This window comes from Bombina bombina, chromosome 6, assembly GCF_027579735.1.
Source record: "Bombina bombina isolate aBomBom1 chromosome 6, aBomBom1.pri, whole genome shotgun sequence".
NCBI classification, from domain to species: Eukaryota; Metazoa; Chordata; class Amphibia; order Anura; family Bombinatoridae; genus Bombina; species Bombina bombina.
The window spans coordinates 732,459,134-732,483,721 of NC_069504.1; the positions used below are offsets into that span (position 1 = coordinate 732,459,134).

General features: G+C 38.3%; 1 protein-coding gene across 1 annotated transcript in view; it reads left to right on the forward strand.

Annotated features, from left to right (window-relative positions):
* RASAL3 (RAS protein activator like 3) overlaps positions 1-24,588 on the forward strand; it is a 178,497-nt gene that overhangs the window by 85,080 nt on the left and 68,829 nt on the right. Inside the window, exons 4-9 of the mRNA XM_053717944.1 lie at positions 113-174; positions 11,317-11,387; positions 12,869-12,989; positions 13,132-13,230; positions 14,429-14,953; positions 21,984-22,128. Coding sequence (XP_053573919.1) covers positions 113-174; positions 11,317-11,387; positions 12,869-12,989; positions 13,132-13,230; positions 14,429-14,953; positions 21,984-22,128 — 1,023 coding nt within the window. The remainder of the gene's footprint in view (positions 1-112; positions 175-11,316; positions 11,388-12,868; positions 12,990-13,131; positions 13,231-14,428; positions 14,954-21,983; positions 22,129-24,588) is intronic.

The following is a 24,588-nucleotide window of genomic DNA, read 5'->3' on the forward strand; positions in this document are numbered from 1 at the left end:
GTGAAGTAAATTGGAAACTTTTTTTAAATGGTCTAAATTACAAAATACATTTTTGGGGTTTCATATCCCTTTAACATCTAAGATATTAATGTTTGATTTTGTATGTTTATAGATACTGTTTCTGAAGCTAATGGATTGGACTGTGAACCAAAAATCCAGATTAATAATGTCAAGGTATTGTTATATTATTTATGATGATTTATTTTATTATTATCGTTATAATTATTATTGTTTATATTATTGTTCTGCAAACTTCTATTGCTAATATGTCCTGTAACTGATTTGCAGCAATGACCTAAATTCTATGATATTTCTCAGAATTCTCCATTGAGACCGTTTTTAGTTCACAGAGCTTCTAACAGTCTTATATGTTGCACGGCTGTCATGATTTGTTGTACGCTCTGTCCCGCCCCCGCTTTCTCTCTCCATTAAAGGGACATTATACACTCATTTTTTCTTTGCATAAATGTTTTTTAGATGATCTATTTACATAGCCCATAAAGTTTGATTGTTTTGTAAATGTATAGTTTTGCTTATTTTTAAATAACATTGCTCTGATTTTCAGACTCCTAACCAAGCCCCAAAGTTTTAGGAGAATACCGTCAGCTACCTACTCCAGCTTGCTCCTGTTTGTGTAAAGGGTCTTTTCATATGCAAAAGAAGGGGGAGGGGGGAGTGCCTTATTTCCCACTTGAAGTGGGCTTCCCAGTTATCTTTTTAACAGAGCTAAACTGAGAGCTTCTAAGTAAGTTTTTAAACTGTTTTATACTGGATTTTTATATCAGTATCTGTGCATCTTATTCTTTATAGTAGTGTCTATTACATGCAGTTATATGAAAATTGGTGTATACTGTCCCTTTAACAAACTGAAACAGAGGTCACTAAAATGCCCCAACTCAGGACCTAATAAGCCACAGACTACTGACTACTCAAACCCCCCCATGGGATGCCCATTCATAACCCTCAAAGCCAGCCTCTGCCCCATGCCACCCCAGATCACCTGCAAATTGCATGACTGTTTCTCATGGTCCCAGTTTGTTAAATGAGAGTACTTGAATCTATAAATTCATGTATTATCGCACTAAGCAGCTTTGTCAATTATGAGTGAGTTTAGTGAATTTTAAAGGGACCTTAAACACTAAATAAATGCTAGATAGAATGATGTATTCAAAGGAAAGATCAGTCTGAGAATAACATATAGATGTATTTTCATTAGCTGTTTAAATATTGAAAAAATAAGTGTAAAGTTTTAGTGTCTATAAAACAATGGGAGCTGCCACTTTATCTGCTGCCAATTAGAGAATTAAATAGGTCACTAGAGTGTGCTGCCAATAGCTGTGTGGAATATAACAGTGTTCCATTTCTAACAGGGACTGAAAAGATTACAATTTCAGAATGGAAAGTATATTGCAGATTTGTTTATAAATATACAATTTATCATTTTATATTGCCATCTCAAAGTGTTTAATGTCCCTTTAATGAACTAGCTCCATTGAACAGCATAAAATAGACACCTGGCTCTCTAAAGAGTTCTCAGAATTACTTGTAAATTGAAGCCATTACTTACTGAACACTCACCTCTGCCACACACTTACTTTTATGGGACATTATACACATCTTGCTTGCTGTTGTGTAAAAATTGTGCTTTGCCCCACGCTCCCTTGAGAGGCCAAAAAGCAAAATCTGTAATCTAGGTTCTCAAAATACTGTTAATTGCCTAAACTAGCTATGTGATTTACAGCATTTGCAGGTTACATAATTTGCTTTGTGGCCTCTTTAGGGAGTGTGGCACAAGCACATTTTTTATAAAAAAGCAAGAAGTGTCCCAACCTGGCTTCCCTCTAATATGGATATGTTAATGCTCCATATTTCACAAAGATATTGGTTGCTGGAAATGCAACAGTGATCAGTAATACCAGTTAGGAGCCATAATCTTCCTCCCTATAATTAAATGTATAGCCCAGTCTTGTCTGTAATGTATTAAAGCACAGGCACTATTTACTTAGTTCTGATGGGTGTAGCAGCAAGACTCTGCACTAAAGTCTAGAGATAGGAGGTATGGCTTCTGGTTCGTTATCAACCACCTGCCTTCATAAAGGGAAAATATGTAAATATACCCACAGTGGGCACAGTAATTGCAGACAAGTAGTGATATTTATTTTTTTACTGTCCTTTTAACGGTTAATCTCTATTTTGGCTAATAGACTTGAAGAGCATGAGATTCCACAGAACTGATGAAAGTTAGAAATCCTATAAAGCAGTGTTTCCCCAGCCCTCAGGACCCTTAACAGGCCAGATACACATTGTATCTTACCTACAGCCCAGGTGAAATAATAAACTCACTCATCAGCTGATTATTTCACCTAAGCTCTAGTTAAAAATAAACTTCCATTATTCAGATAGGACTTGTAATTTTAATCAACTTTCTAATTTACTTAGTATTCTTAGTTGAAACTAAACCTAGGTAGATTCATATGCTAATTTCTAAGCCCTTGAAGGCCGCTTCTTGTGACATGCTTTTTAAATTGTTTTTCACAAGAGACTAATAGTTCACCTGGGCTATATAGAGAACACTGTGTCCATGCCCGGGGAGTTATTTAAGATTTAGCACAACACAATACCAAATGCAAGTCAATAGATAATAAATAGTTACAGTCATGTGACCAGGGGGCTGTCAGAAGATGCTTAGATACAAGGTAATCACATAGGTAGTAATAAAGGGATTATGTATCTTTTAAAACAATAAAAAATCTTATTGTAGACTGTTCATTCAATTTTTGTTGTTTAAAAAGATAGATAATCCCTTAATTACCCATTCCCTAGTTTTGCATAACAAACAGTTATAATTATACATGTTTTACCTCAGTAATTACCTTGTCTCTAAGCCTCTGGAGACTGCCCCCTTTATTTCAGTTCTTTTGACAGACTTGCATTTTAGCCAATCAGTGCTCACTCCTCGGTAAATTCACATGCGTGAGCTCAATGTTATCTATATGAAACACATGAACTAATGCCCTCTAGTGGTGAAAAACTGTAAAAATGCTTTCAGATTAGAGGCAGCCTTCAAGGTCTAAGAAATTAGCATATGAACCTCCTAGGTTTAGCTTTCAACTAAGAATACCAAGAGAACAAAGCAAAATTGGTGATAAAAGTAAATTGGAAAGTTGTTTAAAATTACATGCCTTATTTGAATCATGAAAGTTTTTTTGGACTTGACTGTCCCTTTAAGATATAATGAATACCTGGCCTTTTAAAGGGATAGTCTTTTTAAAATTAAACTTTCATAATTCACATAGGGAATGCAATTTTAAACAACTTCCCAATTCACTTTTATCATCAAATTTGTTCTCTTGGTATTCTTTGTTGAAAGCTAAACCTAGGTAGGCTCATATACTAATTTCTAAGCCCTTGAAGGCCGCCCCTTATTTCAATGCATTTGGCAGTTTTTTACAGCTAGACGGCATTAGTTCATGTGCGTCATACAGATAACATTGTGCTTACACCTTAAAACATGCACTGGTCACACCTATCCTCAAAAAACCTTCCCTCGATCCAACCTCCCCATCCAACTACCACCCTATTTCCCTACTCCCACTTGCCTCAAAGCTCCTAGAAAAGCTAGTATACGCACGTCTATCCCATTTCCTTACACTAAACTCTCTTCTTGACCCACTGCAATCTGGATTTTGTCCCCATCACTCTACAGAGACAGCAATTGTCAAGGTTACCAACTACCTACTTACAGCAAAATCTAAAGGCCACTTCTCTCTGCTTATCCTTCTTGACCTGTCTGCAGCCTTTCACACTGTTGACCACCCTCTTCTGCTCCAAACCCTCCAATCCTTCGGCATCTGCGACACAGCTCTTTTGTGGTTCTCTTCCTATCTAACTAACCGTACATTTAGTGTAGCCTTCCCCGGAGCATCCTCTGCCCCGTTACCACTTTCTGTTGGGGTACCTCAAGGCTCTTTCCTCGGTCCCCTTCTCTTTTCAATCTACACGTCATCATTAGGTTCCTTAATAACGTCCCATGGGTTTCAATATCATTTGTATGCCGATGACACCCAAATCTACCTCTCTGCATCAGACCTACTTCCTTCCGTACTAACCCGTGTCACTAACTGTCTTTCTCATATCTCATCTTGGATGTCCTCTCACTACCTTAAGCTAAATCTCTCCAAAACTGAACTCCTTATTTTTCCCCCTTCTTCCAATGTCTCCACCCCCAAAATTTCTATAACTGTTGATAATTTTATCATTACTCCTACCCCGCATGCCCGATGTCTTGGGGTCACACTTGACTCAGATCTTTCCTTCACTCCTCACATTCAGTCCTTGGCTAAAGCCTGCCGCTTCCACCTTAAAAACATCGCTAAAATTATACATTTCCTTACACAAGATACAACTAAGATTTGAATCCACTCTCTCATCCTTTCCCGCCTCGACTACTGCAACTCCGTCCTCTCTGGTCTACCTAGCTGCCGCATAGCTCCTTTACAAGCCATTATGAATGCCTCTGCCAGGCTTATCTTCCTTACTCGTCTCTCTTCATCTGCTGCACCTCTCTGCCAATCCCTTCACTGGCTTCCTCTTGCCTCTAGGATTAAACACAAAATCCTCAATCTGACATACAAAGCTCTCAACTGCACTGCTCCCCCCTACAGCTCAGAACTTGTCTCTAGATACTCTACCTCCCGTCCCCTTCGATCAGCTCAGGATCTCCTCCTCTCCTCATCTCTTGTTACTTCCTCACACTCCCGTTTACAGGACTTCTCCAGACTGGCCCCCATCTTGTGGTACTCCCTGCCTCGCTCCACAAGACTCTGCCCTAGTTTTAACAGCTTCAAGCGCTCCCTAAAAACTCTACTATTCAGGGATGCTTACAACCAACACTAACCTTTCCTAACTCCATTGCTTTCCCCTTGAACCCCTTAGAATATAAGCCTATGTGCCCAGCTGTTTGCAGATCGCCTTCATAAGAGCCGACTACAACAGTGAAACTCTCTACCCACTTGATCCCTGCAAAAGCTATCCTGTATATTGACTATGTTTACAGCGCTGCGGAATCTGTTGGTGCTCTACAAATACCTGATAATAATAATAATAATAATAATAATGATAATAATAATAATAATAATAATAATAAAAAAACCTGTGGAGTTGCAAATGAGAGGACACTGTTTGGCTAAATGCAAGTCTGTCAAAAGAACTGAAATAAGGGGGCAGTCTGCAAAGGCTTAGATACAAGGCAATCAGAGAGGTAAAAAGTATATTAATATAACTGTGTTGGTTATGCAAAACAGGGGAATGGGTAATAAAGGTATTATCTATCTTTTTTAAACAATAACAATTCTGGAGTAGACTGTCCCTTTAAGAGACTAGAGGACTGGAGTTGAGAAACACTGCTATAAAGAGAAGCAGGATAAAGTCATTAGAAAAAAGAAGTTGATTCTAAAGAAAGCAAAAAACATAGATGAGAGAATATTTGCAGGCAAGGGCTATGATGCAATGGGGTTCTGAAATAGAAGATTTGCTATAGGTGCCAGTGTGACACCACCTAGGCTCTGATGCTCGTTGGGGGCAGGTCACTGTGAGCAAGTTTTTTTTCCCCATCATGCAAATCGCATTCTTGCACTAAATAATGTGATCCGAGTAGGTTTACCGAGATGGCAACCCTAGATCCGAGTCAGATCTTGTCAATAAAATCTAACCATTTTGAAAAATATGCAGTGGCAAGATTTTGTTTTCTAAGCAACTAACAATAGAAATAGACTATACCTTTTAGTATATGAAGGTCTTCAATTGCTGTATAGATAGACCTAATAGATCAGGATTTAAGTAACCAATACAAACTTTATAGAAATATTAGGTTTTTAGGAATAGGTCAACTAGATGCTCCTCAAGCAAGAGTAATGGGGATGCGTGGATAATAATTACGGGAGAGTAGTAGTGATGTTGCGAACTTAAAAATTTCCGTTCGCGAACGGCGGACTCGAACTTCCGGTATTGTTCGCAAACCGGCGAACCGCACGAACCGCCATTGACTTCAATAGGCAGGCGAACTTTAAAACCTACAAGGACTCTTTCTGGCCACAATAGTGATGGAAAATTTGTTTCAAGGGGACTAACACCGGGACTGTGGCATGCTGGAGGGGGATCCCTGGCAAAACTCCCATGGAAAATTACATAATTGATGCAGAGTCTGCTTTTAACCCATAAAGGTCCTAAATCACCTAACATTCCCAAATTGTTTGCAATAACGTGCTTTAAAACATTAGTTATGATGTCGTATCTATCAGGTAGTATAAGGGTTACGCCCGCTTCACAGTGACAGAGCAAACTCCAAGTGTAACGCACCGCAAACAACCGCAAACAGTCCATTTGTACAACCACGAGATAGATAGATTTGATAGATAGATACATAGATTACATAGCTCAATCAATGCAATATACATATGATCGATACAAATTACATAGATCAATAGATGCAATATACATTTGATAGATACGAATTACATAGATCAATAGATGCAATATCCATTTGATAGATACGAATGTTATCGATCCAAAGATGTAATATACATTTGATAGATACGAATTACATCAACCAAAATATGTAATATACATTTTATAGATACGAATGTTATCGATCCAAAGATGTAATATACATTTGATAGATACGAATTACATCAACCAAAATATATAATATACATTTTATAGATACGAATTACATCGATCAATAGATGCAATCTACATTTGATAGATATGTTTGATAGTTAGATCGATTTGATAGACGAGATGATTCACAATCAAACAATTTTTAATTTTAAATATTAACAATACTGTTACAACAACTGTGATTGGTGTAACTAGTTGGCAAGTGGGCCTGGCACACAGGCTGGCACTAGTGGTGGCAGGCTGGCCTGTGAACTAATATTAAATAACACTCGAAGAGTGATGTAAAAGTTTTTTAAAAAACATTTAATGTTATGTTACAACAGATAGGAGTGGTGGACTGGCACTGAGGATGGAAGTAGGCACAGTATATGCTGGCAGCCTGACACACAGGCTGGCACTAATGGCAGCCTGGCTACTAAAATTTAATAACACTAGAAGAGGACTGATATTAAAAAAAAATTAAATAAAATTTACACTAATGTTGTTACACCAGATATAAGTGGTGGAAAAAATAAAAAAATAAACTGTGTAACACTATATGATGTGGGCCAGAAACACACAGGCCTGATGGAAAAAGAAATTAAATTACACTAGCAAAATGATTTAACATTTTTTTTGTTACTTTAAAATAATGTAAAGCAGATATGAGTCGTGGCTGGTAGGTAGGGCAGCAATTTAACACAGTATGCTGTGTAAGTGAGAAAAACACAGGCCTGATAGAAAATGAAGTTAGATTACACTAGCAAAATAATTTAAAAGTTTATATTTTAATATTAAAATAATGTTAAGCAGATATGAGTGGTGGCACTGGCTGGCTGCTACGTAGGGCAGCAATTAACAACAGTATGCTCTGTAAGTCAGATAGATAGTTAGACACAGGCCTGATAGAAAATAAAATTAGATTACACTAGCATAATGATTTAAAGATTTTTTTTTTTAATTTAAAGAAAAAGGTTAAGCACATATGAGTCGTGGCTGATAGCCTTGGAAGGGCAGCAATTAAAAACAGTAGGCTCTGTAAGTCAGATACACACAGGCCTGATAGAAAATACAATTAGATTACACTAGCAAAATTATTTAAAAGTTTTTTTTTTAAAATTTAAAATAAGGTGAAACAGATATGAGTGGTGGCTGGCACAGAGCAATTAACCAAAAGACTGAAAAAAACTGAAGTATATGCTGTGTGAGCCTGACAGACACCGGCCTGATAGAAAATGAAATTAGATTACACTAGCAAAATGATTTAAAAGTTTTTTTTTAAATTTAAAATAATGTTATAAGCGGCTATGACCACTGGTGGCTGGCACAGAGCAATGAACCAGAGTATATGCTGTGTGACACAGGCCTGATAGAAAATGAGAATAAATTACACTAGCAAAATAATTTCAAATTTTTGTTGGTTAAATTTAAACTAATGTTGTTAGGCAGATATCAGTGGTGGCACTAATCACAGCATATGTTGTGAGCCTCACACACAGGCTGAAAGCCAGGCAAATGCTAATAAAAATACTAAGAAAAAAAACAAAAAACGGCTGAAGTAATAGCCCTAAAAAGGGCTTTTTGGGGTGCTGTCCTTGCAGCAGAGATGAGATGAGTCCTTCAGGACTGTAGTGGACACTAAATACACTAGCCTAGCTATCTATTTCCCTATAATGTCAGCAGCAGCAACACAAAACGTCCTCTCACTAAGAAAGCAAGGTCGTTATGAGTCTAAAATGGCTGCTGCCCAGCAGCTGGGAGGGTCTGTGAGGGAGTGTCTGATGCTGATTGGCTCTAATGTGTCAGAAGGCTGTGACATACACGGTCAAAGTTTCCTCAATGATGACACATAGGGGGCTGATCGAACATCGCATGTGTTCGCCCGCAGCGGCAAACGGGAACAAGCTGAGTTCGCCGTGAACCGTTCGCGGGCGAACAGTTCGGGACATCACTAGAGAGTAGCTGTGAGGAGAAGAGGGGACTTGTGAGGATGGAAGAGTAGTTGGGGGGTCTCTGGAATGAAAAAGAATCAGAAGAGGAAGCTTAAAGAAAGAGATTGTAAAGTGTGAAATTATTGTGAGACTCTCTGAAGAACCAAAAAGTACTCAGTGTAGATTAGAGTTTTTAGATTTTTGCATTGAAGATTTCTACGTTTCTAAGATATTTATTTGTCATTTTAAGTTCTGTTTCTGATTTCTCCAGCAACCTAAAGAACTTAATTTACACTATTACCCCAGCTCTTTAATAGTGGTAAATCAAGCCCTCAAAAGTAGATTCCAGACGATAAACCAATCATTTCCCCTTGTTTAAATGCTGTAAGGGTTAGTCAATTTACAAAATAGCAATACAACTGCACTGGGAAAAAACTGACCATGCAGCACATTGCAGGCTTAAAATGACATAAAACCCAATGTTTTTCTTTCCTGATTCATATAGAGCAGAGCTTTCCAAACTTTTCATGTTGGTGACACACCTTTTAGACCTACATCATTTTGCGACACAGTAATTCAGTTGTACTAGCAAACAAGAGGTTAAACTAACTTGTTTTAAGAGATATGCACACATGCATAAATGATATAATAACAAAATGTATTTACAAGTAACAGCATGTATGTGCAAGAATTAAAAAAAAAGTTTAATAGCATCAATAGCTACTTACTATTTTAATAGGATGTATGAGGTTGATGGTATGAACACAGTTTCTGAATATTTGGTGTAATATTAGATAAAGACACTCGCATTTCATAATCACGCATTTTTAAGCTTCCACTTCCTATCCATATATCAAGAGCAGAAGCAGCAATGCACTACTGGGAGCTAGCTGCAAAAACAAATACTTTGACTTCTGACTTCAGCTCAGCGTTTAAGCTGCCACCCTCAGAGCTTTGCGAGTCCGACTGACTACTGCCCGCGCTGCAAACACACTGCTGTCCCACTCACTGACTACACGTGCAGTCACGAGCCGATTGAGGAGCCTACACGTGCTATCAGAAGCCAAGGTGCCGCCAATGGGAATAGTTTCAGTTTCCGCTAAGCTGCGCCAATAGGTTAAGATGATCTGTGACCCACTAGGTATTAATCACATGTCAACCACGTGATATGCATAGCAAGCAGGTGGAAAGTCGGAAACCAAAAAATTTTTTAAAAGAATTTTAAATTAAAAATAATTTGTGCTGAAGCAGGGACAACCCTACACACTGCCATCGACACACTAATGTGTCACTACACACAGTTTGGAAAGCACTGCTATAGAGTATGCCATTTTAAATGAAGTGCCAATTTATTTGATCTAATTTGTTTCATTCTCTTTGTATCCTTTGTTGAAAGAATACTTAGGTAGGCTCAGAAACTGCTGATTGGTGGCTGCATGTATATGCCTCTTGTCTTTGGCTTTCAGCTAGCTCCCAGCAGTGCATTACTGCTCCATTCACAAAGGATACCAAGAGAATGAAGCAAATTGGATAATAGAAGTAAATTGGAAAGTTGTTTAAAGGGACACTGTACCCAAATTTTTTCTTTTGTAATTCAGAAAGAACATGCAATTTTAAGCAACTTTCTAATTTACTCCTATTATCAATTTTTCTTCGTTCTCTTGCTATCATTATTTGAAAAAGAAGGCATCTAAGCTTTTTTTTGGTTTCAGTACTCTGGACAGCACTTTTTTATTGGTGGATGAATTTATCCAACAATCAGCAAGGACAACCCAGGTTGTTCACCAAAAATGGGCCGGCATCTAAACTTACATTCTTGCATTTCAAATAAAGATACCAAGAGAATGAAGAAAATTTGATAATAGGAGTAAATTAAAAAGTTGCTTAAAATTTCATGCTCTATCTGAATCACGAAAGAAAAATTTTGGGTACAGTGTCCCTTTAACATTGTATATTCTCTCTGGATCATGAAATAAACATTTTGGGTTTCCTGCCCCTTTAAATTTAGTCTAAGTTCAAAAGGGTGATGCAATTACATAACATACACTTTAAAGGGACATCAAACCCAAATATAAAACAACATTTAAATTTACTTCTATTATAAAATTTGCTTAATTTTCTTGCCATTCTTTGTTGAAAGAGCAGTAATACACTGCTGAAAGCTAGATGAACGCATAAGGTGAGCCAATTACAAAAGCCATAAATGTGCAGCCACAAATCAGCAGCTAGCTCTTAGTACTGCACTACTGCTCCTGAACCTATCTAGGTATGCCTTTCAAAAAAGGATACAAAGAGAAGGAAGCAAATTAGATGATAGAAGTAAACTGTAAAGTTGTTTCAAATCATATGCTCTTTCTGTGCTCTATCGTAAAAGAAAAATGTGTGGTTTATGTCCCTTTAACTACATCATAGTTCTATTGCATTGTATTCCTTTGCCGAGGCCTACAAAACCACTGGATAATGAATCCGGGAACATAATTTGTGAATAATATTCAGTAAAACAAAAAACTTAGGAAATTTGCCATTAGGGTTTTCTTCTGAAGCAAACAATTATTAAAACCTCTCAAATTACCTTAATATTAAAAAAGTATGTGCCTTCTGGCTTACAGACACACACAATAATCTATTCTTCTGCAACGTCATTGCTTTCTGCCATCTATACACAATTTCTGTCAGAAGGACTTGGGTCTATAAAGTTTTGTACTTCAATGTTTTTTTATCTTTTTAGGGTTTAATTTTGAAAAGGAAAAAAAAGAACAAAAAGAAGCCAAACACTTCATCCTCAAATCTAGATTACAGGTAAATATGACATTATAAAAACTCAATTTATGGGTCAGTTACCTTGTGTAGGGTAAGGTCGACCAATACCAACACCATATATAAAACACTGGTGCTAGCTACAGTCATTTTGTTCCATTCCATTTGTCATGAAAACCTTATGATTTTAGAATATCAGGGGTTATTTTTTCTTTCTTTTCTTTTTGTATTTCCATGTCTGCTATTTACAACTTCTTATAATAACTATAAAAAAGACAAGGCTTTTGAGAAAAATGTTTTTTATTACGTACATCTGGTTGAACAAGACACATGTGGTGGAGAGGAATTCAGTCTTTTCATTACAGTGATCTTTATGGGCAAATATATCAACACATAGTGAAAGAAGATAGTGTCCTCTATCAAGACAAAGAACTGAGGTGAATTAGAGTTGAAACACTAGGATATCTTAAGACATGTTACTGGGTGGCCCAATATGACAGAAATGTCATATTTGGTATCAAAATAATCCTTATGGGATTGCTTATAAGTGTATGTGTACTGTATATACAAAACTAAATTACAAGGTATCCTATAACTTCAGCCAGGGTTTGCAATTTGGTTTATGGCCTGCCATAAAAAGGGGGTGGCTACCTTCCTATCCCATTCTGGAAGGGGCCTGATTCAGGAAGAAAAATATTTAATGTTAAATTTAGTAAAATAATATTGTCATTCTACATGGGAGACTGCGGACAACAACATAAATGATCATTTTCATGCCAAGCTCCCTTGGAAAAGATATCTAAGCTTGTACAGTTTTAGATTATATTTTCTCCATTACGTTTTTTCTTTTGTCTAATTTTTAACCACACCAAATTGTGTTTTAGGATTATCAATCTGTTAGTCTGGGGTTTTCCTTAGGATTTCCCATATAAATATATTAAGATAGTGTTAGCAGAGATAGTTTAGTGTGGGTGGCATTAAAGGGCAGTTTGGGCATTTTTCTGGGTCTAGTACAGATGAGAGTGTCTGTTAACCCTTGGACCCACTGAACTAAGTCACAGGCTTGCCAGGAGTGGCTAGACTGTGACAAACTGGTTTAGGTGGGAAGGGTGGGTTAGACTGTGACAAACTGATGACTGTGGCAGGATTGGTTAAACCCATGTTATTACTTACCCTAACAAAATAGGCCATGGCCTTAGAATGTCCATTAATATCACTTTAATGGACATTCTAAGGCCATGACATAATTTGTTTGAGTATGTCATTTTTTTGTGGTTTCTGAGCAGGACACAACTGGTCAGCCAATCGGTAGTGGTAAATTCAATCAATCACCATTCAGTGGCCATGTCCTGTTCAGGAGCTGAAAAGCTTGGAGTGGTGAAAAAGGGGTTAAACACAAAAGCATTACACTTTCTTCTGTCCTAGTCTCATTATTGAAATATATTCAAGAACAGTATGTAAGCATGATCTTAAGATATGTTTTGGTAAGCATCATATTACTGTATATTTCATCTTACCTACAGAAGTCTGCATGGGTCACATGAGTCACTGGGCACTGCAGAAGTGTTGGACCTGACTAATGAAAAGGACGTCACAGTTAGAGCCCTACACAGCAGTATTCTGGGAGAACGTTTTTGCTTTGAGGTAACTAATATATTTAATCTAGATGAAGGATTGACTTTGACCAAACTAGGCTCCTTTAAAATCTATACATTGATAGTTTGTCTATAGTTTTGACAGTTTGTCTTTTGTAAATTGATCATAATATTATCATTGTATCATATAGGTTATCTACTCTGATGGAAGTCTCTGCTTTGGATGTTCTTCAGTTCAGGAACGAGATAGATGGATTGAGAATCTTCGCAGAATTGTGCAGCCAGACAAGGTCCTTTACATTATAAATATAATAAAAAATATTTATATATTGATGAAAACTTATTTGCATAATTTATTTCATTATAGACTTCAAAATTTAAATTTTCATTCTACTCACATCAGGCATTAGCCGTATACTAAAACTGAATGAAATGTAAAGTAAATCTGTGAGGGCTTGTAATTTTAAATAATAATTTGCCATAAAAAAATTGTATTTATCTCAGATGATTGTTGCCTTCATTTTCTAGGCCATTTCAATGCTTTAGAACCACCATTATTTAAAATAAATAAGTCATCTGAAGCAGGTAGGTGAAAAACAGTGACATTAAAGGGACAGTAAACACCAGAATTTTTGTTGTTTAAAAAGGTAGATAATCCCTTCATTACCCATTCCCCAATTTTGCATAACCAACACAGTTATAATAATATACTTTTTACCTCTGTGATTACCTTGTATCTCTGTCTCTGCAAACTGCCCCCTTATTTCAGTTCTTTTGATAGACATGCATTTTTAGCCAATTAGTGCTTGCTCTTAGGAGCTTCACGTGCCCGAGCTCAATGTTATATATATGAAACACATGAACTAACACCATCTAGTGGTGAAAAACTGTCAAAATGCTTTCCGATTAGAGGCAGTCTTCAAGGTCTAAGAAATTAGCACAAGAACCTCCTAGATTTTGCTTTCAACTAAGAATACCAAGAGAACAAAACAAAATTGATAATAAAAGTAAATTGGAAAGTTGTTTAAAATTACATGCCGTATTTAAATCATGAAAGATTTTTTGTGACTTTACTGTCCCTTTAAAAGACAAAAAAAAAACTTTCTCAGGCCCTTTCACATGGAGGTTTCATAGATGGTTTAGCAGGTCTCCACAAATACAATACAATTTTATAAAGATTCCCTGTGCCAGTGATTGCTAACCTTTGCACCCAGATGTTGTGAAGCTACATTTTCCATGATACTTAGGCACTCTGCAGTCTAGTTGAGCATCATGGGAAATGTAGTTCTGAAACATCAGGGGTGTCAAGGTTACCCATCACTGTCCTAGGTAATTGTTTTTTATAATCTCCCTATAATAAAATTTCAGGGGTATTTTGACATTTGTAGGATGAAATCAACATTAAAATTATGAATTTTAAAATTTTAAATCTCTGTTGATGGCTGTTGATTGAACTTTTTCCCTTGCTACTCCTTTTACATTTTTAAGGATAACTGTGAACGTGAAGAGTCTTCATTGAGCCTGTGGATCCATGAAGCTAAAGGTCTTCCTAACTCAGGTTCTGTCTCCCGTGCACGCTACTTTTGTGAGGTCCAAGTGGATGGTACACTCTATGGACGAACAACAAGCAAAGCAGCTGAAGCTGGAGTAGTTTTTTGGGGCGAGAACTTTAATGTTAGGGATTTGCCACATTCACCAAGCCATGTGGCCCTTCACCTCCTTCGAGAGGGACGAGAGACAACTGGGGTTGGAACAGTGACACTAGCTTTAGAGGGAATGAAGGAAGGGACAGAAAGGTGGGTCCCTCTAGGTGGTGAAGTGACGTTGAGGGTACGCGGAAGATATAGGAAATTTCATGTCCTACCGGTAGTCCAGTACAAAGAGTTTGCAGAATATCTTACCTGGAGATATCTGGAACTAAGCAGGGCAATGGAGCCTATTCTAAGTGCTCGTGAAAAGGAGGAACTTGGGAGGTCATTAGTCTACGTCCTTCAAAGCACTGGCAAAGCCAAGGTAAGAGGGTAGCTCCATCTCAACAACACCAGAAGTTTCAACCCATGGTTGAAATCATTGACCACGTCCTAAAATGCTAACATAAGCTTTTCATTAAAGGGACACTGAACCCAAATTTTTTATTTTGTGATTCAGATAGAGCATGAAATTTTAAGCAACTTTCTAATTTACTCCTATTTTCAAATTTTCTTCATTCTCTTGGTATCTTTATTTGAAATGCAAGAATGTAGGTTTAGATGCCGGACCATTTTTGGTGAACAACCTGGGTTGTTCTTGCTGATTGATGGATGGATAAATTCATCCACTAATAAAAAATTGCTGTCCAGTGTACTGAGCCAAAAAAGAAGCTTAGATGCCTTCTTTCTCTTGTAAGGTGTATCCAGTCCACGGATTCATCCATTACTTGTGGGATATTCTCCATCCCAACAGGAAGCTGCAAGAGGATCACCCACAGCAGAGCTGTCTATATAGCTCCTCCCCTAACTGCCACCTCCAGTCATTCTCTTGCAGCTCTCGACAAGGGAAGTAGCTAGAGAGATGTGGTGAATTAGTGTAGTTTATCTTCAATCAAAAGTTTGTTATTTTTAAACGGTGCCGGCGTTGTACTGTTTTTTTACCTCAGGCAGAAATTAGAAGAAGAATTTGCCTGAGGTTTTTGATGATCTTAGCAGGTTGTAACTAAGGTCCACTGCTGTTCTCACATATAACTGAAGAATATGAGGAAACTTCAGCTGGGAGAACGGCCTGCAGAATTAACTGCCCTGGGGTATGTTCAGTATATTACTTTCTAGAGGATGATAAGAACTAGAAAATGCTGACAGTGCCTGATATAGTTAAGGTAAGCCTGATTGCAGTGATTTAATAAACGACTGGCATCATGCTTGCAGTAAAGGGTAATTTTCATATTACTTTCTATTATGGCTTAGTATGTAAAACGTTTGCATATATATAAAGAACGTTTTCTACTGAGGTGATAAATCTTTATTTGGGGCCTAGTTTCCACATGGCTTTTATTTTACTCCTAGGAATAGTTTTTTAAGGCCCTCTGACTTTGAGTGCATGGTGGGAGGGGCCTATTTTCGTGCTCTAATTGCGCAGTTGTTTTTACATTCTGAGACATCCAGCTTCCCTGAAGGAGTCCCCTGACATATTGGATCTCTGTAAAGGGTTTTTGTGCCTACAAAAGTCGTTTTATGGCAAGGTAGGAGCCACAGTAGAGCTGTGGCAGTTTGCTTGTGACTGTTATAACGGTTTTTACCGTTTTTTTGCTTCGTTTTTGAACCTGAGGGGTTAATCATCCATTTGCAAGTGGGTGCAATGCTATTTTAGTCTATTATATACACTGTAAACACTTCATAGAGTTAATTGATTTTTTCACTGTTTTGCAGTTTTTGTGTTTGTTTTTTTTCCCTTAAAGGCACAGTACCGTTTTTTATATTCTGCTTTTTCACATTAATTAAAGTGTTTTCAAAGCTTGCTGGTCTCATTACTAGTCTGTTAAACATGTCTGACATAGAGGAAACTCCTTGTTCATTATGTTTAGAAGCCATTGTGGAACCCCCTCTTAGAATGTGTACCAAATGCAATGATCTTACTATAAGTTATAAAGATCATATTCTGGCTTTAAAATATTTATCACCAGAGGAAATTGACAAGGGGGAAGTTATGCCAACTAACTCTCCCCACGTGTCAGAGCCTTTAACTCCCGCTCAAGGGGCGCCAAGTACATCTAGCGCGCCCATTGCGTATACTTTACAAGACATGGCGGCAGTTATGAATCATACTCTTACAGAAGTATTGTCCAAACTGCCAGGGTTACAAGGAAAGTGAGACAGCTCTGGGGCTAGAACAAATACAGAGCTCCCTGACGCTTTAGTAGCTATGTCTGACATACCCTCACAATGTGCAGAAGCCGAAGAAGGAGAGCTTCTATCTGTGGGTGATTTTTCTGACTCAGGGAAGACACTTCAACCTGATTCTGATATGTCTACATTTAAATTTAAGCTTGAACACCTCCGCATGTTGCTCAGAGAGGTTTTAGCAACTCTGGATGACTGTGACGCCATTGTAGTCCCAGAGAAATTGTGTAAATTGGATAAATACTATGCAGTGCCTGTTTACACTGATGTTTTTCCATTACCTAAGATGTTTTCAGAAATTATTACTAAGGAATGGGATATACCAGGTGTACCATTCTCTCCCCTCCTGTTTTTAAAAAGATGTTTCCCATAGATGCCGCTACACGGGACTTGTGGCAAACGGTCCCTAAGGTGGAGGGAGCAGTCTCTACTCTAGCGAAGCATACAACTATCACTGTCGAGGACAGTTGTGCTTTTCTAGATCCAATGGACAAAAAAATAGAGGGTTACCTTAAGAAAAATTTTATTCAACAAGGTTTTATTCTCCAGCCCCTTGCATGCATTGCCCCTGTCACTGCTGCTGCGGCCTTCTGGTTTGAGTCTCTACAGGTAGAAACCCTATTGGATGATATCCTTGACAAGCTTAAAGCTCTTAAGCTAGCCAATTCATTTGTTTCTGACGCCGTTGTTCATTTAACCAAACTAACGGCTAAGAACTAAGGTTTTGCTTTTCAGGCGCGTAGGGCGCTATGGCTTAAATTCTGGTCAGCTGACGTTACTTCAAAGTCTAAGCTTCTCAACATTCCCTTCAAGGGGCAGACCCTATTCGGGCCTGGACTGAAGGAGATCATTTCTGATATTACTGGAGGAAAAGGTCACGCCCTTCCTCAGGATAGGTCCAACAAATTAAGGACCAAACAGTCTAATTTTCGTGCCTTTCGAAACTTCAAGAGTGGCGCAGCTTCAACTTCCTCTAAAACAAAACAAGAGGGAAATTTTGCCCAGTCCAAGCCGGTCTGGAGACCTAACCAGGCTTGGAACAATGGAAAGCAGGCCAAAAAACCTGCTGCTGCCTCTAAGACAGCATGAAAGATCAGCCCCCGATCCGGTAACGAATCTAGTAGGGGGCAGACTTTCTCTCTTCGCCCAGGCTTGGGCAAGAGATGTCCAGGATCCCTGGGCATTGGAAATCGTGTCCCAGGGATATCTTCTAGACTTCAAAGCTTCTTCCTCAAAAGGAAGATTTCATCTCTCACAGTTATCTGCAAACCAGATAAAGAGAGAGGCATTCTTACATTGTGTTCAAGACCTCCTAGTTATGGGAGTGATCCACCCAGTTCCAAAGGAGGAACAGGGGCAAGGCTTCTATTCAAATCTGTTTGTGGTTCCCAAGAAAGAGGGAACCTTCAGACCAATCTTAGATCTCAAGATCCTAAACAAATTCCTCAGGGTCCCATCCTTCAAGATGGAGACTATTCGAACCATCCTACCTATGATCCAGGAGGGTCAATATATGACTACTGTGGACTTAAAGAATGCTTATCTGCACATTCCGATACACAGAGATCATCATCGGTTTCTCAGGTTCGCCTTCCTAGACAGGCATTACCAGTTTGTGGCTCTTCCCTTTGGGTTAGCTACGGCACCAAGAATCTTTACAAAGGTTCTGGGGTCACTCCTTGTGGTCCTAAGGCCGTGGGCTATAGCAGTAGCCCCTTACCTAGACGACATTCTAATACAGGCGTCGAATTTTCAAATCGCCAGGTCCCATACAGACATTGTTCTGGCATTCCTGAGGTCGCATGGGTGGAAAGTGAATGAAGAGAAGAGTTCTCTATCCCCTCTCACAAGAGTTTCCTTCCTAGGAACTCTGATAGATTCTGTAGAAATGAAGATTTACCTGACAGAGGCCAGGTTGTCAAAACTTCTAAATTCCTGCCGTGTTCTTTATTCTACTTCTCGCCCTTCAGTGGCCCAGTGTATGGAAGTTATCGGCTTAATGGTAGCGGCAGTGGACATAGTGCCGTTTGCCCGCCTACATCTCAGACCGCTGTAACTCTGCATGCTCAGTCAGTGGAATGGGGATTACACAGATTTGTCCCCTCTACTAAATCTGGATCAAGAGACCAGGGATTCTCTTCTCTGGTGGCTATCTCGGCTCCATCTGTCCAAGGGTATGACCTTCCGTAGGCCAGATTGGACAATAGTAACGACAGATGCCAGCCTTCTGGGCTGGGGTGCAGTCTTGAACTCCCTGAAATCTCAGGGCTTGGGGACTCAGGAGGAGACACTCCTTCCGATAAACATTCTGGAACTAAGAGCGATATTCAATGCTCTTCAGGCTTGGCCTCAGCTAGGTGCGGTCAGGTTCATCAGATTTCAGTCGGACAATATCACGACTGTAGCCTACATCAACCATCAAGGGGGAACAAGGAGTTCCCTAGCAATGTTGGAGGTTTCAAAAATAATTCTATGGGCAGAGGTTCACTCTTGCCATCTATCAGCTATCCATATCCCAGGAGTAGAGAACTGGGAGGCGGATTTTCTAAGTCGACAGACTTTTCATCCGGGGGAGTGGGAACTCCATCCGGAGGTGTTTGCACAGTTGATTCAACTTTGGGGCAAACCAGAACTGGATCTCATGGCGTCTCATCAGAACGCCAAACTTCCTTGTTATGGATCCAGGTCCAGGGATCCCAAGGCAGCGCTGATAGATGCTCTAGCAGTGCCTTGGTCTTTCAACCTGGCTTATATGTTTCCACCGTTTCCTCTGCTCCCTCGTCTGATTGCCAAGATCAAGCAGGAGAGAGCTTCAGTGATTTTGATAGCACCTGCGTGGCCACGCAGGACTTGGTATGCAGATCTGGTGGACATGTCATCCCTTCCACCATGGACGCTACCACTGAGGCAGGACCTTCTACTTCAGGGTCCTTTCAACCATCCAAATCTAATTTCTCTGCGTCTGACTGCTTGGAGATTGAACGCTTGATTTTATCAAAACGTGGTTTCTCCGAGTCGGTCATTGATACCTTAATTCAGACTCGAAAGCCTGTCACCAAGAAAATCTATCATAAGATATGGTGTAAATATCTTCATTTGTGTGAATCCAAGGGTTACTCATGGAGTAAAGTCAGGATTCCCAGGATATTATCTTTTCTCCAAGAAGGATTGGAGAAGGGATTGTCAGCTAGTTCCTTAAAGGGACAGATTTCTGCTCTGTCTATTCTTTTGCACAAGCGTCTGGCGGATGTTCCAGACGTTCAGGTGTTTTGTCAGGCTTTAGTTAGAATCAAGCCTGTGTTTAAACCTGTTGCTCCGCCTTGGAGTTTAATTTAGTTCTTAAAGTTCTTCAAGGGGTTCCGTTTGAACCTCTGCATTCCATAGATATCAAGCTTTTATCTTGGAAAGTTCTGTTTCTGGTAGCTATCTCTGGTAGCGGCTCAAAGAGTTTCAGAGTTATCTGCCTTGCAGTGTGATTCCCCTTATCTGATCTTCCATGCAGATAAGGTAGTTTTGCGTACCAAACCTGGGTTTCTTCTTAAGGTGGTATCTAATTAAAATATCAATCAGGAGATTGTTGTTCCGTCACTGTACCCTAATCCTTCTTCAAAGAAAGAACGTCTTTTACACAATCTTGACGTGGTTCGTGCTTTAAAGTTTTATTTACAAGCTACTAAAGATTTTCGTCAAACATCTGCATTGTTTGTTGTCTACTCTGGACAGAGGAAAGGCCAAAAGGCTTCAGCAACTTCTCTTTCTTTTTGGTTAAGAAGTATAATCCGCTTAGCTTATGAGACTGCTGGCCAGCAGCCTCCTGAAAGAATTACAGCTCATTCCACTAGAGCGGTGGCTTCCACATGGGCTTTTAAAATGAGGCTTCTGTTGAACAGATTTGTAAGTGCGGTGACTTGGTCTTCGCTTCATACTTTTTCTAAATTCTACAAATTTGATTCTTTTGCTTCTTCGGAGGCTATTTTTGGGAGAAAGGTCTTACAGGCAGTGGTGCCTTCCGTTTAAGCGCCTGCCTTGTCCCTCCCTTCATCCGTGTCCTATAGCTCTGGTATTGGTATCCCACAAGTAATGGATGAATCCGTGGACTGGATACACCTTACAAGAGAAAACAAAATTCATGCTTACCTGATAAATTTATTTCTCTTGTGGTGTATCCAGTCCACGGCCGCCTTGTCATTTTAAGGCAGGTGTTTTTTATTTTTAAACTACAGTCACCACTGTACCCTATAGTTTCTCCTTTCTCTTGCTTGTCTTCCTGGGAGGAGCTATATAGACAGCTCTGCTATGGGTGATCCTCTTGCAGCTTCCTGTTGGGAAGGAGAATATCCCACAAGTAATGGATGAATCCGTGGACTGGATACATCACAAGAGAAATAAATTTATCAGGTAAGCATAAATTTTGTTTTTTCAAAAAAAGATAGCAAGTGAACGAAGACAAATTGATAATAGGAGTAAATTAGAATGTTGCTTTAAATTGCATGCTCTATCTGAATCACGAAAGAAAATTTTTGGGTTCAGTCTCCCTTTAACAATGCCATTTTACACAAGTTTACTTTAACTGATCCTCATTCTGTCAGTAACATATACAGAAGTAATTTTACCATTTTGGCTACCATTAGCGGAGTATGACCTTAAATTCCATATTACCTGTACAAATATTGTTTCTTTCCAAGATGGCCTCCGCCATTGAGTAATAACTCTCTATATGCTTGATAATCACTTTATGATGATGGTAGACTAAAGCCCCAGGTAAATCCCCTTGCAATATCCCTGCTTATGTCTATGTTATTTTATATATATATAAATCAATGTAAATATTTGCATAGGAAATTAGCACATCTAGGCAAGAATCCCCGCTTGCTTTCAGTCAGAGTGTCCAAGATTATTGCCTAGATGTGCTAATTTCCTATGCAAATATTTACATTGATTTAATTTTGAGACATGGAGGATTTTAATTTCAGTTTTTTATATACCCCCATAATTTTAATGATTTATATATATATATATATATATATATATATATATATATATTATATATATATATATATATATATATATATATATTTCATGTGGGTGCATTACATTTTTTTAACATTGTCCAGGAGATGAAAGACCTGCTGTATTGATCCCACATTACATTTTAGTGTTTTCACCTACAGGAGTTCCTTGTGGACCTTGGGGTAGCTGAGATCTCTCGTCATGATATTCAAGACTCATTAATATTTAGGGAGAATACTATTGTCACAAAAGCCATTGAAGAGTACATGAAAATTGTGGGACAGACATATCTTCAAGAGACTTTAGGTAAGGCAATAAACAGAGCACAACCAGTTCATAACGTAAGAGGATGTTCTATAACCTCTAGGTCAAGCTTTTTTCTTGAAATTTAAAAAAACACATATTTTACCATTTGACTTATGGTCAATATCAGTAGTTAAGTGGGCAGATCTGCCTCCTGGGGAGGGAGGGATAACGAGGGCCGGGGATCTAATAGGGATCAAAGATAGAAGACAGCGATAATAGAAGTGGAAGAGGATATATAGTGGGCCCGTCCAAGCACTTTGATAACAATTTGCTGCTTTTTAGCCTGATATTCAACTCGCCAGCATGGAGAGAAATCATGCAAAATCTTTGGGATTTTTTTTAGACCTTGTTTTGTAATGAAGAAGTCTCTGTTTCACATAAAGAACACTACATAGCAACATAGACATGTTTTAAGATAAAAATTTGTGTTTCTAATTTTTTTTTAAGGGGCTCCCCATACTAATGAGACTTCTTAGAATATCTCGCTTGAGCAGTGAGGTTTTGAATATTAGGCCATTTGTATTTGAAGTTTTACCTCTCTTTGCATTGAAGTCTTTTCCTTTTATCATATCTTGGGTTTATCCGCAACTTACACCCTTTCTGGCTGCAATAGATTACAGCCACTTTGTTTTACCAGCCCTTTAAAGGAAAGTGTAGTGGGGAGCTGATGGTAAGGTTATGGAACCAAGGGGGTTGTGGCCACAAAAAGTTTGGGATCCACTGGTGTATATGGAAACAATATCCTCATTCCAATCCATTAATAACAATTCATAAATGTGTGAAACAGTTTTTATATAATTTTGAGAAATATTTTAATTAACATTTTAAATGTCCATACACTTAAAGGGTTATGGAAGTCCAATTTAAACCTTCACTGTTCAGATACAGCATTTAATTTAAATTTTAAAAAAATCCAAATTACTTCTTTAATCAAACTAGCATATTTCTCTTGTTCTCCTTTGTTGAAACGTAGCACCTTTCCATGTGATTATACAGAGAGGGAGTCTCACTAGCACATTTAAACCATTGAAAAACAAAAAGTGAAAATGGCCAGGATAGAACATACAAACACAGGAGTATCACAACTTCAACCATTAGTGAGCAGAATTGTATGTGAAGAATGATGCATTTATCAATCACCACAAAAGGTGAGTATAAGCAGACTGAAATCTCAGAGCTGTCCAGGAAGCTCTCTTTAAGAACCAAGGAGACGCTGATGATCAATACTTCACTAAGAACCTTGAATACTTCCAACGATCACAAACGTCAATGAAGTCTCCCCAGATCATTTCATTATTTATTTTGTCGCTTTTTCCTGTAATTCCATTTCAAATTGTGAGCTGTTCAGTTCATGTTAGAAATGAAAGTGCAGAACACTGTTATATTCCACACAGCTATTGGCTGCACACTCTAGTGACCTATTTATAACTGTCCCTAATTGGTTATAGCAGAGAAAGTAACCTTAGTTACAACATGGCAGATCCCATTGTTTTATGGACACTAAAACTTTACACTTATTTTGTAAATATTTAAACAGCTAATGAAACTTTAAAAAATATATCTACATGTTATTCTCAGACTAAGCCTTTCTTTGAATAAATCATTCTATCTAGTGTTTAATGTTCCTTTAACACTTTACAAACTAGTCGAGTGGAAATTGAAGCTTCATTTATATCAGCATTTCTCTAGTGCTGTTTGTAAGATGGCTGGATTATCCTGGGTCTCTGGTGAGACTTTATTGACGTTTGTGATCATTGGAAGTATTTGAAGTCCTTAGCGACATCTTGATCATCATAGTCTCCTGGGTTTTTAGAGAGAGCTTGCTGGACAGCTCTGAGGGTTTGGCCTGCTTATACTCACCTTTTGTGGTGATTGATAAATGTGACTATATTTCTTCACATACAATTCTGCTCACTAATGACTGAAGTTGTGACACGCTATGTGGCGCTCCCTGTGTATATTCCATTGTAGTAAAGACGAACTAAGCCCAAGTACTGGAGCTGGAAGAACAGCCTGATTAACCATCTTCAAACTTCATCTGGAATACAACCCTTTGATGTGGACTATATATGAACTTTAAGTTATAATATTTTCATTTATATGTTCTGTTTTTTTATGTTTTTAACACTGTACTGATTTTTTTAATTCCTTATTTAGTTATTATTATTATTCTCTTATTTGGAAGAGCACCCCCTTTGTGCTATTCTAATTTTTAAGATTAGTTATTTGAATGGACTATCCCCAATATCCCACAAACATTTCCTGCCACCACTGGCAATTCCTCAAGGCTACTATACATATTTCACAAGAAAATAGATGTCACAGTGTATAAATTTAATATTTCAAGAAAAAAAAGCTTTGGTTTGAGGTTTCTGAATGTTATACATTTGTTGTTTTCTCCAAATTACATATACAAACAAACATGCACAAGTCTTAACACATATAAATGTACAATACATA